At 37.4% G+C, this 16356-nt stretch overlaps 1 protein-coding gene and 1 pseudogene across 2 annotated transcripts in view; one reads left to right on the forward strand and one right to left on the reverse strand.

Moving 5' to 3' along the window:
- LOC131643791 (uncharacterized) overlaps window positions 1-12565 on the forward strand; it is a 53482-nt gene extending 40917 nt beyond the window's left edge. The window contains exons 1-5 of one of the 2 annotated variants that reach the window (XM_058914113.1): window positions 8766-8877; window positions 10222-10359; window positions 10476-10633; window positions 10846-10912; window positions 12270-12564. In XM_058914113.1, the coding sequence (XP_058770096.1) occupies window positions 10231-10359; window positions 10476-10633; window positions 10846-10912; window positions 12270-12368 (453 nt within the window). In that variant the 5' untranslated portion in view covers window positions 8766-8877; window positions 10222-10230 and the 3' untranslated portion in view covers window positions 12369-12564. Of the gene's footprint in view, window positions 1-8765; window positions 8878-10221; window positions 10360-10475; window positions 10634-10845; window positions 10913-12269 lie in introns of those variants that run through there. The other variant, XM_058914114.1, reaches the window with a different exon arrangement.
- Window positions 12566-14676: 2111 nt separating this feature from the next.
- Window positions 14677-15724, reverse strand: LOC131643788 (putative bark agglutinin LECRPA3; annotated as a pseudogene).
- Window positions 15725-16356: the final 632 nt, after the last annotated feature.

The following is a 16356-nucleotide window of genomic DNA, read 5'->3' on the forward strand; positions in this document are numbered from 1 at the left end:
GTTGGGGTTGAGAAATTTTTTGTCTAATATTGCAATTTATTTAAAAATTATTTACATAACTGCTATGGTGCACAATTGAGAATCAAAATGACATAGTGCATAGTTAATTACCAAGTAGCACATAAAGTGCATAAGTTTGATACAAAATGGCACACATAATACATAATTTTAATACAAAATGGCACATGAAGTGCATAATTTTGATACAGAATGACACTTAAACTTGTCAACAGTACAAGCATAACAAGATGGCACAAAAAGTAAAACATGCTACAAGCACAACATTAAAAGTGACACATAATGTGCATCATTACTACATAAGCTGTCATATCTTCTTCTTCCAAGACTTGAGACCTGGTTTACACTCCAAGCTTATAATCATGTCCATGAGTAGTCGTTCTTTCTTCAAGTTATGTCAATGTTATTAGTTGGTCAATATATAGTTGAACCTTGGCCTGGAATTGGATTTTGAAATCACCTCAACTTAACTCTTTCACTATGCATTCTTCTCATCTTCATAACAATTTTTCCCCTTCTTTTTCTTTGCTTGTGTCTGACTTGTGTCTACCACAGATGATGTTAATGCCATACCTTATGTTAATCAGAGATAAACACATATCTTTTTTCTTGTCCAATATTTTCCATCAATAAATATAGAAACTACCTCCAACTCTCCTTTGTCTTAGTTTCAACAACACCAAATGCCAAGGAGAAATATTGATCATAGGGATCCATACCTATCCATAGCAATTAGTAGTTGTCCTCTATATTTGGTCTTCAGGTGACAGCCATCAATCTCAACAAATGGTCTACATCCATTTATTAAACCCTTCTTACAACCATCGAAACAAAAGTAAAATGAGCCAAACCTTGGTTGTATCAAGGGTAGCGTTATTTCGATGCTCTAGCAACACTTATACCTACTAAGATTGTTTGATATCTTGCATAATATCACAGATTCTAACTGTTTCAAATGTTTGCATTCTCTTGACTATAGCCTTGACCACCCTTTTTGAGCTTGCAAATATATTATTAAAAACCCAAGCACAAGTGTGGGTATCCACTAGTGTTTTTATAGAATATATGTGCTTGTGGCCCACTTTAGAGCATTAGACTAAAAAACCACATTTAGCCTTGCATTATACCCTTGCCCTATAACTTTCATTTTTCACAAATGTAATTTCCTAACCATTTAACACTAACAACTCATGAATTTCCTCTCTGAAATGAACAAGAGAATTAAATTTCATACCCCACTTAAATTTGTAGTCCTTATTGAGACGCTCTTTCCTAAACCTCTCAAACTCGGGCCTTTCACCATCACCAGATTCATCTGAATCTGAACTGTCCAATTCAACACTATAATAATTGTCTCCATTAATTTTCTTGTTGTGCCTACCTTACATTCCAACAACTCTCTCCTATGCATTTATAGATACAATTACATCAACTCCATCAAATCCATCTACAAGAGTAGTAGTTGTGTCATCCTCCCTATCATCTAACCCTTCAACCACCTCATCTTCTAATCCTTCCATATTTGACACTCGATTAACACACTTTGGAACCCTTACTCTAAGTCCAATGTTCTCAACATCATGTTGCTTAAAGATATCTTTATCAATTTGATTTGAACAAGCATATGCAGGGAAATCGTATGCATCATCAACCTTTCTAATTTGAAAGAAATCCTCATATATTTCCAAAATTTTAATCCACAGTCTATAAGTTCCTTCCTTGTACCTTCACCTATTGACTAACTTGTGAATGCTTTCCATTGTGCAGTTATAAATGTGTTTCCTAGAAACATTTGTATCAACACCCCATCTATAAATAATATTGTTTCCTAGAAACATTTGTGTCAACACCCCATTTATAAATAATATTGTTTTGATTGACCATTATAAATCCATCCCCATGGTGAAAACTAACATTAAAATATTACCTATCCTATGAATAAAGGTTCAGATAACATTAAAGTTCAATGTCGTATGAAAATCGATTTACAAATCAATGTCATACCAAAACGGAAAATAGTTCACACAGTGGAAGAGAAGAAAGGTCGAAATCACTTACCTCAGACATTGAAAGCTCCAATGTCGTCGACTTCATCTTCGTCTGCAACCGTAACTGTCCACTACTTCTTTGTCTGTAACTGAAATTGTCGTCGCCGTCCTCGTTCACCCGGGCGCAATGTGGGCTGAATTTGGGAAATTTTTGGGAATGGTAACCCTAACTGTTACAGGGGTAAACAAATACTAACATGTAATATATTAAAACAAAATTAAAATTAAATGCCATATAAATTAAAATTTTGGAAATTTTTGGGAATTGTATTTTTCTTTTATAATATATTTTATTTTTTATAAAAAATTAAAATTAGTCAAATAAATTTAAAAAAAATTGATGATAAGTTATTATAACAGTGTAAAACTTTTTTTTTTACCGTGGATACATTTTAAAATTATTCCAAAGAAAAATATTAAATTAGGGTATTTAACTTTTAAAAAAATAATTTTTATCATCAAGGAAACACAACCTCAAAGTAATTTCTGATTATTATAAAAATCTGTAACATTACTCAGTTTATTTATTTGTCGTAGGGAACGTTCTGGCGATTTGGGGATTTAGGGTTTCCCAATCCGCGATATCACATTCTCAGGCGGCACGACGGCTTCGCTCACTTCTCCTCTGTGGTAAGAATGGGTGTGGGACATCTCTGAACTGTTGAGATACATCTTCTCCTTGATTTCGGTTTAAATTCCTGGCCTTAGGGTCAGGGACCTTATCGAGGTGGTCGTGTGTGTCTGACGGTTTCACGAGTTGGGTCCATCCCCGTCTTTCGGTTGGTTGAGTATTGTCGGTCTGTGTTTCGTTTCTTCTGTGTTGCTGGTTCTTTTGGTTTTCCTGGTTTGCTCTCTATGCAGAAGGGAGGTTGGTCTACTGTTTCTTATGCGAATCGATTGGTAGGGAGATGGGATACTTTCCCGTTTGGCGGAAGGAATCGGAAGGACGAAAGTGGTTCCATTACTTCGATGTATGTCTCTGCATTCCCAGAAGACTACTCTGCAAAGAATTTGTTCGAACTTTTTGGATGCTCAGGTAATGTGGTAGAGGTCGCGATTTCTCCGAGGAGGAATAAGTTTGGTAAACGCTTTGGCTTTGCAAGGTTCTCTGACGTAGAAGACGGTAGAATTTTAGCAGTTCGATTGGATAATATCCTAATTGAGGGCAAGAAACTTCATGTCAATCTGCCCAGATTCAGTAGGGATGAGTGGAAGAAAAGGAGTGAGAGTAAGCAGACGGTTAAAAGGTTCGATGGAAGAGGAAATGTGCTTGGTAGAACAGGGGTATTTATGTTACGGAAAGAGGCTGGTCCTTCTTCTTACGCAGAAGTGGTTCGAGGCGCAGAAAAGGGGCAGACGGGTAAAGTGGAAGACAAAGCTGTTCTTAATTTCCAATCTAACAGTGATTTAAGGAGCAGACTCAAAAAAGCTTTTGTGGGGAAGGTTTGTATACCGGGTTCTGCTTTCAACGTGCAGACTCACATGGAAATGGAGGGCGTATTTGCGATCAAGGTCACACCTTTAGGTGGTAACAGCTGCTTACTTGAAGAAAGAGAGGAAGGTTTTATCAATGAGTTAATCAAGGAGGGTGAAACATGGTGGACGACATGGTTTACGCATATTGAAAAGTGGGAGGCAGACAAGATTGACCCTTCGAGAGATGCGTGGATCAGAATTTATGGTTTACCGGCGCATGCGTGGTGCTCAGAATTTTTCGTGGCTTTGGCTCAGTCTTGGGGGAGGTTTATATGTGTGGATGAATCTACAGCTAAAGGGGAGGTATTGGATGTGGCTAGGATCATGGTGAATATTCCTATAGCGTTGGTGATTCCCGATTGTATCTCTGTCACCATAGATGGTGTTTGTTGGAAGCTTTATATTAGGGAAGACGCTGCAGGATGGTACCGTAATGTGGAGCGCAAACCGGAGGCCGTATCCTCAGAAGGAGAATCTTCCGATTCTGACTTTGTTTGGCAGGATGGAGTATCTGTCCCAGAAGCAGATGATAGTGCAGAGGAATCATCGGATAGCATTAAACAGTTTTCGGTCGAGGAACCGTCTAATGAGAAGGTTGCTCACAGTGTTGGGAGTATGACTGGTGAAGTACAGGGAGGGCCCGTTTTGCAGCTCAATGACGCTGATGGAGGTATGTTCGATTCATTTATTTCCAATGTTCGAAAATCCAAGGCTGGGGGCTATTCTGGTAGTTATAGAGAAGGCTGCACCGGAAGGAATGAGAGGAACAATGGGGTAGATATTACCGTAGTGGCTGAACCGAGTAGTAATAGTGGGGCCGATACTATTGTTAGAGACTCTTTTAATTGTGGTTCTGTTGAGAAAAAGGAAGGACGCACAGGAGGCAGTGGTACAGCCGAGGAGAGTATTGATGTTAACAGGATGCATAACAAGGGCCTTGGTGTAGCGGTGGGGAACTCCCAGCACCTTTTCACGGTAGGAGGTCCGGTTGAGAGTCAAAGAAATGTTGATGGGAAACTGTTCAAAGCTGAAGGAAAGAAGTTAAAATTGATAAACTTAAATTCAAGGGAGGAGGGCCACAGTAGCATAGGGAGAATTAAAAACAGGAAAAATAGTGGAAGGAGAATAAAAGGGAAGGTGTTAGAGATGAAGGAGAATTATTCATATGGGAATCAATCAGAAGATTCGGACATCCGAAGAAATAATGGAAGACAATGGGAATTCTTGAAGAGGGATGTGGAAGATAGATTGTGGGCGGCTATCGTAGCTATGGGAGTGGTGGATGCCGGGGGAAACAAGTTGGTGAAAGGTAATCAAGTATGTGTCATTGAAGGAGAAGGAAGGAAGGAGCTTTTAGATAATGTGAAATGATTATTGGATCATTTAACATTAGAGGGGGAGCAAGTGCGCTCAAAAGAAGGAGAGTGAATACTATTATCAAGAAAGGTAACGCGGACATTTTTCTTATTCAAGAAACTAAGTTGACTAACATGAAGGAGGAGGTTGCTCACGGTTTTTGGTGTCATCCGGAGATTGGTTTTTCATCCACCAATTCGGTGGGAAGATCGGGGGGGTTAATCACGTTGTGGAGAAAAGATAACTTGGAGGTCCTTTCGAGCTTTAGAAGAGATGGTTTTTTGGGGGTTAAGGTGAGGTGGAAAGATAATGATTACTATGTTGTGAATATTTACTCATCTTGTGACATTGTGAAGAAGAAGAGGATGTGGGCCGACTTGCTTGATTTGAAGTTGAAATTCAATGATGGAGAGTGGATTATGGGAGGCGATTTCAACTCGATCAAGAATAGTAGGGAGAGAAAAGGTAGGGTGGATAGGGTTTGTTGCAAAGAAGATGATTTGTTTGCCGATTTTATTCATTCAAGCAATTTGATGGATGTTCCGTGTAAAGGAAAAAAGTTTACGTGGTTTAGCGGTGATGGTAGATCGAAGAGCCGTATTGATAGATTTCTCTTATCTAGTACGGTGGTGAATAGGTGGGATGTGGTTGGCAAAATGATTGGAGATAGGGATATTTCGGATCATTGCCCGGTTTGGATTATGACGGATAAAAATAATTGGGGACCTAAACCGTTCAAATTCAACAATGAATGGTTCTCTAATGCTTCTTTCTTGCCTTTTGTGGAAAAGGAGTGGAAAAACTTGGTGGTTCATGGTCGAGGCGATTTTATTTTAAAGGAGAAGCTTAGACTTATCAAAGACAAAATCAAGAAGTGGAACAAGGATGTGTTCGGGAAGATTGACCTTGAGATTGAGGAAGGAGTTCACGACATCAATACCGTGGATGAGAGGTTAGATTTCGATCTTTTATCTTCTTCCACATTTGATGATGACTTGGTCCTTAGAAAGGAGGCGACGGGTAGATTTTGGAGAAACCTAAGGATTAAGGAGAACATGCTTTTGCAAAGATCTAAACTTTTGTGGCTAAAAGATGGTGATTCTAATAGTGCTTTTTTTCATAAAGTGATGAGACAAAGGAGAAGACAAAATCATTTAGGTCCGATTAATTCCACAAGAGGTGTGATGGAATCGGTGGAAGAAATTAGGGAAGAAGTGTTTTCTCATTTTGAGGAGAAGTTTGCCGATTCGGAGAGGCATCGTCCTACTTTGGACGGTATTCACTTCAACTCCATTAGTAGAGAAGAAGCGGAGGATCTAGAGAAACCGTTCTTTGAAGGGTAGATTAAGAAGGCGGTGTGGGAGTGTGGAGGGTCGAAGAGTCCGGGTCCCGACGGATTCTCATTTCTTTTCCTAAAGAAATGTTGGCACTTTATTAAAGAGGATGTTATAAGTTTTTTCAATTGCTTCTTTCAAGGAGGTCCGATTGCTAGAGGGATTACATCTTCCTTCTTAACTCTAATTCCTAAGGTTAATAACCCGGTGGGGTTGAATGATTATAGACCCATTTGCTTGGTGGGATGTTTATACAAGGCGGTTTCAAAACTTTTGGCGGGTAGATTAAAAGTGGTGCTTAACTCAATTATTTCTCCTTCTCAAAATGCTTTTGTTCCCGGTAGACAATTATTGGATGGTGTTATTGTGGCTAACGAAGTGGTGGATCATGCGAGGAAAGAAGGTCGTAGTTGTGTCCTTTTCAAGGTGGACTTTGAAAAAGCATACGACAAGGTGGGATGGAATTTTTTGAGGTACTTGTTCAATAGGATGGGGTTTGGAGAAAAGTGGAAGAAGTGGATGGAGTTGTTGGTGTTCTCTAGCAATATGTCGGTTCTAGTCAACGGAAGTCCAACTAAAGAGTTCAAGGTTCATAAAGGATTACGTCAAGGTGATCCTCTTTCTCCTTTTCTTTTTGTTTTAGTAGCGGAAGGGCTTACGGCTCTTGTAAAGAAATCCATGCTTTTGGGTGAATTCCAAAGTTATTCCTTCAATGATAATTGTAAAGTGGATATTCTCCAATTTGCGGATGACACGCTTATGGTGGGGGAAGGAAGTTGGAAACATTTGTGGGCGGTCCGAGCGGTTCTTCGGGCTTTTGAATTAGTGTCGGGCCTTGGTATTAATTATAATAAAAGTAAATTAATTGGCATTAATGTTAGTGTGCATTTTTTGGAGGCGGCTTCCAATTTTCTATCTTGTAAGGTGGAGGAGAGTAACTTTTATTTCTTGGGTATTCCTATTGGTTGTAATCCAAGAAAGGAGGCCACTTGGAAACCTCTTTTGGTTAAAATGAGGAATCGCTTGGAAGGTTGGCCGAACCGGTTTTTGAATTTGGGAGGAAGGATTACTCTTCTCAAATCGGTGCTAAGTTCGCTTTGTATATTTACTATGTCCTTTTACAAGATGCCGAAGAAAGTGGTGAGATTGTTCACTAGTGTTCAAAGTAGGTTCCTTTGGGGCGGTAGTGAAGATAAAAAAAGCATCCATTGGATAAAATGGGGGGATGTCACGTTACCAAAGAGATATGGAGGTTTAGGGGTGAAGAACTTGTATCTTTTTAATATGGCTCTTCTTAATAAATGGAGGTGGCGGATTCTTCAAGGACAAAGCTCGTTGTGGTACAAAGTTTTGAAAGCTCGGTATGGCGATATTTCTTCTTTGGTGTATGGCGTGGATAGTAAGGTATTTTCGCCTCTTTTTTCCTTTTGGTGGAAAGATATTTTAAATATTAACTCTTCTTCATCTTATTCTTCTCTTGGCTTGAAAGATCCTTTTGTTGGTAGTTGCAATTTTATTATCCGTGATGGTTATAATACACCATTTTGGTATTCAAAATGGTTGGATGATTCGGTTTTGAAAGAGGTGTATCCGGATTTATTTTTAGCCTCCCGTCTTAAAAATGTTTCGGTGGCGGCCATGGGAGGGTGGGTGGAGGACGATTGGAAATGGGGGAATTTAGGACTTCCCGATTCCGTGATGGTGGATCCTTATCTTAGTGGGCTTAGGTTGTCTTTGATGAGTCGCTTGGATAATTTCAAGGGGTGGACGGTTGGTAAGGATACGGTGGTGTGGAATAGCAATTCGGAGGGGATTTTTTCGGTATCATCTTGCTATGAGATATATGAAAAGTCTTGTATTCCTTTTGGTCCTCATCCTAAGCACATGGTTGCCTTTTATTTAGTGTGGGGTATGGAAGTTCCTTGCAAAATAAAGGCGTTTGGTTGGCGTCTTTTCCACAATAGGCTTCCCATGAAGGATCTTTTGGAATTGAGAGGGATGTCTTTGTCCGTGGATGATTTAAAGTGTGTTTATTGTGGTGTATGTAAGGAGAATAGGGATCATTTATTTTTTGGTTGTTTGGTGGTGAAAAATATTTGGAAAGAGATAGCTTTTTGGGTGGGTAAAGGGGCTTTTTCGGTTGAAGAGTGCTTCTCAAATTTTATGGATTGGCACTTATTTTTTCATAGTAAATTGGTGTTGGATAGGAAGTTGGACATTATTTGGTTTGCCACAATTTGGTGCATTTGGTTGGTTAGAAATGCCGCTTGTTTTCGCAAAGAGGCGTGGAGTGTAAACAACATTGTTTGGAACATCAAGTTGTTGGCTTGGAGATGGTCCTTTTGTGGAGAAATTACTCAATCCAATTATTCTCTATACGAGTTTTGTATGAATCCGTTGTACTATCTCTCGTAATGTAATTGGTTAGTAATTTTTTCTTTTTGGCGGGGCTTCCCGTTTTCATCTCTTGTAAGCGGGTTGGAGAACCCTTAGTTCTCCCTTTTATTGATATCTTGTCTTTTAAAAAAAAAAAATTTGTCGTATTCCTCGCGTCGAACTTCCGTCGTAACCACCACGGAAGCGCCGCTCTTTGCAAACATCCCCGATCGTGAAACTCCCTGTCACAAGCTTCCACGCTGCATCAGGTTTCGGTTAATATTCAGTTTACTGCTATTAATTTTCTTGCTTCTATGACGTTATTTCCCATATTTCTCTGCAATTTAAAGAAATAGTTTCACATATAGTGGTATGGTTAGAAATTAATTCAAGGGAATGAGTTCCTGCAATTCTAGGGGCTCCCAAGGACAAGAATAATACTCCCTGCAGTCAGTTATAAGAGACAAATTCATTCGGCCATCAATGTATATGGTAAACCAGATACATTGATTAATGGATGAATATAAAAAGTAATTTTTCTATTATAAATAAGACCAGAGGAAGTACCGAGTAGTCACTAGCGGCCAATACCGGCGTTATCCCGCTATAGCGGAGCAGAGACCGGCCGCTACGGGAAGAGCCTTAGCGGTGCAGAATATTATAGTGGCCACTTTAGGCTAAATAGCGGAGCAGAGCTGTTTTTGGCCTGCTATCCTTTTTCCCCTAAAAAAGCCGAAATTATCCTTTAAATTTACAACATTTTAAGCATAATTTTGGGTTTTTCAACTAAATTTGAGTTGAGACTCAACCTTAACATTTCTTCATAGGAGTTTATTTTATGCACTTCAAAAGTCATGTGTGCTTTGATTTATGAATATTTTTAGAATTGGGTTATTTGTTTATTTTTACATTAAAAAAATGTTTAAAATTATTATAATTTATCCCAAAAATGATCAAATAGAGCGGTCATTCTGATATGCTGTTCCGCTATCCCATTTTTGGGGTCATTCGCTCCACGCCGCTAACTTGGGAGTATTATATATGGATTTATGATGTCTCATACGGGAAACAATATGAATTACAGTCATTGTTTAAATTGCAGTCAAGTGTTAATGGAATCGAAGTTAAAAAATTATGAACTTTGAGAAAAATCGCAATGCGCTTAGACTTTTGACAAGGATTCTTTTTATTGCTTAGGTAATGGTACTACCCAGAGATCATGTTGGATTTTCTTTCTCATCATTGAAATTGTGATATATATATAAAACTCAACCAAAAACTTTCTCTTTGTTATTAACATTTGTTACATGTGAAAGACTTCTCCTAATGGTGCTTGTGCATCTCTTAGCATGGAAAATAACGCCACTGTCTACACAAATTTGATTGTCATGAACTCCTTAGTTGGTATAATATATTGATTTTTGCTTGTGTCATGGTCTTGTTTTAATTTTTTTAGTATGGAACTTTCTTACTTATGGGTTTAAAATTGAATGTTGATTAGTTGTTTGAGCTTCAATTGTTGTATGAAAACTGAAGCACTGTGTTTGAATGTTCGCATATAAAGCATTGGTGAAGAAAAACATTGTCCGACTTCTTTTCATTTTTTGACGCAGTAAAGAAGAATGAGTAACATGACAACTTTGTCGCAAAAAAGAGAGGTTGATTCCATCATTAGAGATACCATTGATAAGGTTCTCGTCCTCCGCTTTGGCCGTGTCTCTGATCCTATCTGTCTTAACCTTGATCAAATTGTATGCTTTCCTTTTCTCACTTTTTAATTATGTCTTAAAACTCACAACTTTTTCTTTAGAATTTTATTTGATTCCCTATTCAAACCCCTTAGTTTGAATTTGTGGTGTTGATACAGCTTTCTAAAGCAGAAAGAGAGGTGTCCAAATTCGCAACTGTGGCACTGGTTGATGTTGACTCCCAGGACATTCAAGTTTATGTCAAGTATTTTGACATTACTTTAATTCCATCTATAGTATTTTTCTTCAATGCTCATCACATGAAAATGGATTCTGGGTATGATATTATAACTTCCTTATCTCTTTATCTCTGTTGCAATCTAATTTATAGCGGAACTATGAAACTTTTCGCTATCTCTGTTGTACAATTAAACTATGCTCTCTAAGTAGCTTTAGATGATGTAAATTCAAACGTTGGCTTATGTTCTGACTTGTATGAATCATTTAGAGGGTATGTTTTTTTGATACTTTGTTTTTTACTTTATGTAGGACTGCAGATCATACTAAATGGATTGGTGTTTTTCACAAAAAACAAGACTTCATTGATGTGGTAGAGGTACATATCCTTGTTTCCTGGATTAATGTGATTCAGTAGGATCTTATTAGGTTTGAATGATAATGAATTACTTTAACTGTTAATGGCTTATTAAATACAATTTTTTAAGCTAAAGTTGTAAGTATAGAAGTAGATGATGATAATATAAAAACCTAATAATTATGTAGTACAAGCCTGATACCATTAATTTGTTGAGTATTCTTGTTGATAATAAATCAGCAATAAGGAAAAAAAGTAAACGCACCAACTTTCCGTTGCCTTTTCTCTGATGTAAGATCTCAATCTTGACAACCTTGCTTATATCATCAAACTTTTTCCGCTATGTGAGGTTGGTTACATGAATCTAATAACGCCATATTATCTTTCTCTGTTCCGATTTAGGTCAAGACTCGACCCGTCTTGTTCAGCTTGATAAAAAATCGTCCAGGAAACCTATGCCAATGGTCGTTGAATCCATACAACAGATCCCAAAAGATCCCCTGTAAGATCTCCGCCCGTGAATGTGGTAGAAAAATTGAGGACTATGTAGTGACCCTTCCCTAGCAACATAGAAGAGGGATACCGATAATGCGAATAGAATTGTCGGATTTGAGTATCAAGGAATAGTGATGTCACGCCTCTGACGTCAGACCAATGACATCACTCCTTTAGGGAAGCTAGACTCAATGAAGGTTCTAGCACCGCAGAACCTAAGATGGATCTGCCTTAGAGGGACACTTGATCGGAGCAACCAGAAGGAGCAAAGCTGTCATATCATATCTTGAAGGATCCTATGACATTTGTTCTTTCTCACAGCTCTCCAAAGTAGAAGGTTCTAGGACCCTTAAAACTTTAGAACCCTACTATAATGGTTGAACAAACGCGTCATATCAAGGTAGACACTATTCTAACCCTAAATACCTTTCACTTTCGACCATAATCAACTTAGGTGTCAAAGTATTTGCAAGTACCTTTTCCGTCAAACCGGAGCATAAAGACATTAAGACCTTCAACGGGACTAACCATCAGATCTTAGTCTCCACACCTCATTTGTGAACCGGAAAGATCCAAGTCGAATCACTCTCTTATGAAACAAATTCAAAGATAAACCATTTATCTTGTAATTTTCTCTTAATGTATTTTTGGTACTCCTCTTCTTCTAACTATTGGACTTTTTTAATCGATTGCGTCTTTTATAACAACACCAGTTTAGTATTCTAGTAGTTTGTTTTGTTTGTTTCTGTTTTAGCATATTATTGTAACCTTTTTCCGATAGATATGAAAGTTGACACCAATTTAAGAAGTTAGTATTTTTGGAAATGTTTGCTTCTAAATATTTGTTAGGAATATTCACGAAACTGATTTTACATTTCTACAGACAATATTTAGAGGAGCGATGAATGGAAAGCTCATTGTGACTTGTCCTCTCCCGACCGAAAGGATACCAAAATACCAATTACTGTACAAAGATGTCTAAAATTATACTCTCACCTTGCTGTAGCAGATTGGGGGCAATTTTAGAAGCTCTCTTAACCGTAAATTCATCTCTTCTCCCTATCCATTGAAGAATCAAGCCCCAGGAAAGATCTTAAAGCTCTGATGGACCATCATTATCTCTTCATCATCCTAGTTATATCTCTCTCATACTTTTTCATGTGATTTAGTTTTGCTTTTGACTCGGGATAATGAATCATTGTAGGATTCTTGCGTAATGAATTATATTGCTTCAATACCAGTTCTATTTGCTGATTAAGTAATTACTTCTATCTTTCATACTTTGAATCAATTTTAGATTCAAACTCACAATTTAGAAATTTGGTTTTTGAAATGGAATGTGAAGCTGATTGTTATATTTGTGAGCTTCCTAGGGAATAGGGATAGGACTTCATGATTGTTTATTCATATGAATTCTTTCGCGTAATGCTTTGTTATATTGCTTTGTTATATTCGAAGAAGTTCATAAATTAGGATTCTTGGTTTAGCCAAGACCTTTTGCTAAAGAGATTGAAATTTGTCTAGTTAGTTAAGTGAATTTAAACAATAGATAAACAAAGAGATTCAAATTTTGACCAATCATCATATAACTATAATAGACCAACACAAACATGTTCTTTATTTAGAAATATTAATCATCATAAGCTGATACATGCATACAATACAACAAACGAAATCAAGTCATAGACCTCTTTGAGTGATATTATTGATATTTTCTGAGTTGCTCTTTGTAGTTGTGTCCAAGACTGAAGTGGAAGACCAAGAATGGATGGCATGTTGTTGAACAGTCCCAGAAGAACCAGATATACCAACCACAACCATCTCTGGTAGCAACCATTTCAAATCAAGACTCAAGGTTCAAATGTGACTCAACATTTGTATTATAATGTAAAGTTTCCACTTAATGTAGCCTTATTGTCACCATCTTTATGACACACACTTAAGTGGAATTCCTACTTTATAGTACAAATACTTAGTCACATTTGGACTATGAACCTTGTTGTACATCCACGTCACCAAAACCTAACGTTTTTTTTGTAAAAAATTGACGGAAAGGACCAAATAAGAAACGATCTCTAAATGTTTGTAATTTCTCGAATCACCAACTTAGGGGACCTTTAAAAATAAAATAAGTATAGAGGGAGAGAAGACAACACAAAATTTATCGATGTCAATCGGAATGGAAGCTCAAGGTTAGACCTATTCTCCGAAGACAAAACTTTTAAATGAGATTCTATATAACTTAGGCCTTCTAAGTTTTTCTTTTGAAATTTGTCTTTAAAGTGGGTAAGAGCGGCTGCTTTCACATCTTTTACTTCTATTAGCGAATCGCCAACTTTTAACATATAAATACCATTGCGCGGAAATCTAGCTTTCATGGAAGCATGAAAAAACTTAGAGTTCTGACCGCCTTCCTTTAGCCAGAGGCATATGGACTTCTGCCTGAGAAACGATTCCCAATATTTATTTTTTGCTAAACAGTCGATTGATCCTCCACTCTCTTACCTGCCTTATCTTGACCCAAAGCAACATCATTCAAGGCTACTAACCGATCTAAAGCATTGAGCTCTCTAATTGCTTTTGAGACTTGTATGTCCAATTTTCCAAAAACCTCATAGTTTCACACTTTCTAAGGAACTTTTAGCTCCTTGAGTTTCTCTTTAAAAATAAACTGTTTTTTTCCCTGCACTCTAAAATTATTTCATACATGATATACTTTCTTTAAGAATTCAGCATGTTGTATCCAAGCCCCTAAAAATTTGAAGGGAATGAAACCCCAATTTAGCACCTTCAATATAATTAAGATGGGGGCAGTGGTCAGAAATCGCCTTATTACTTATCAATTGCCCTTTCAATTTCTACTTCTCTATTAAGCCTTCAGATAAAAGGAACTTGTCGATCCTACTCATCGACGTTCCTGCAGCATTATACTAAGAGAATCTATTGCCCATATCTTCAATGAACCCAAAGAAAGCACTCATTTCTAATGAGTTCCATTGTGCCAAGAGAATCTGCAGCCCCTTCTTTTACTTGGTCTCTTTATTGTGTTGAAACCACCTCCTATACACCAATCACTTTATGGAAACAAAGCTTTAAGCCTCAATAATTCTACCCACATTTCTTTCTTCTTAGCCAGCACACAAGACGAGTATACGCCGTTAACTAAAGTTAATTGAAGGAACCAAAACTATGGATGAAAAACATTAAGAAGACAATTGTATAAACAAATATTTTGAAGGATAAAACCAAAACTTGAGATGCTTTTAGGAACCATAATATATTTAGCCAAGTATAAATAACATTATTAATTTAAACATAGTACAAACATGGTCTTTAATAAAAAGAAAGAAAACATTCAAACAAAGATGGATAACAAGATAGACACATAGTGTTGTCTTTATTTAGAAAATACTAGCAGTAGTGAGTAGTGACCGTGCAAATGCATACAGCAGAAGAAATGAAATCACGCATCGCTTGCAATAGAATTTGAGGTGGTGCTGTTAATAGCTGTCTTCAAAACTGAAGTGAAATATCATGAACGAATGTTGTGTAGTTGACGGGATCCTCGCGATGTGGAAGCAGAAAAACCAATCCTAACTGTTTCTGGGAGCATCTCTTTCAAATCAAGAACTTGACCAAGAGTAGTAAATTGGCCATCTATGTCGGCTAATACAGCAGTCAAAGTCTTAGAGATAGAGTCATAGGTGATAGTTAGATGAGACAAAGTTTTGTCCACCCTGTTCCATGGCGCCGTCTTCAACGATATTAAACTGTTGGAATTTATTCCAATATGTGAATATTTTGGATCCCATGAATTAACATAATTGTCTAACTCGACACCAACAAAATTATTGAGATCTGTGTTTCTATCAACTACTCCGAGACGCCCACCACTTGAGTTGTTAGGAATTTCGGAGTCTGGAGCAAGAAAGAAGACGAAGCCATCAGCAGGATTAGAATCTCCTACATTTTCAACGTCGAAAAAGAATGAAGTTACAAACCTAGCAACGTTGCCAGAGGGACCGTCCCAAATGGGCACCGGTTTTGAATACAAGGCATGGCCAACAAGCAACGTAGGATCATTAGGGTCGGTAAGTGCCAAATGGCCATTGTCTGAAATTTTGGCACTCCCTTGAAGGATTATATCTGGTTTATTATAATTGAAGTTGTTGACGCTAAAGGAAACTCTTTTTTCTGAGTTCACTAACAGAAACCAAGTTGTGAAGATAACTAACACAAGGGAAACTAGTTTCTGACTAGTACCCGGGAAGAAAACCATGGTATTCGACTTTAGTTTTTGATACTAGCTGACTTTAGTTGTGAATGAAAACCAAGAGTTTTGTTACTTGTATTTATACATGGTGCAGAGTCTTATTGAGTTTTTGGAGGTATGTTAGAGACACCTTAACCGTGAAAAAATAAATAAATGTCTTATTCAATTATGATTTAATCTAAAAAATACTTTATGAGTATCTATTTACTTAGGTGAATTTTTATTTACCCAATTTAAAAAGTTGAATATCCTTAATATAAAATGTTTTAAAAATAATAAATAATTGTAATATTTTAGTTTAACCATAATAAATTTGAAACATGTGCGATAGCTCGCCTTACCTATTGTATGTTTTATGAATATACAAAAAAGTATAACCATAAATGACTGCAACGATGGGACGGGGCGGCCAAAGAAAACGGCAAACCTGCAACCAGAATCGAGCAATGGAGGGAGTTCAACCACGCAAAAACAGAAAGAGGGATCAATGGATAGCGGAAAACAAATCGAAGACAACGTAGAAAGGAGTGATGGCATTGATCCAACAGGAAATCAGGAGGAAGTCAACCCTAAAAACGATACAAATGGGAACAATGAGCACGGCAGTCCAGTAAAACCAGCAACTGAACAACTCTGGGTTGACATCATAAGAGCGAATATGAATATGGCTAATGGAGTGGCGATTCCATATGTGGCA

Source organism: Vicia villosa, linkage group LG1, assembly GCF_029867415.1.
Source record: "Vicia villosa cultivar HV-30 ecotype Madison, WI linkage group LG1, Vvil1.0, whole genome shotgun sequence".
Lineage (NCBI taxonomy): Eukaryota > Viridiplantae > Streptophyta > Magnoliopsida > Fabales > Fabaceae > Vicia > Vicia villosa.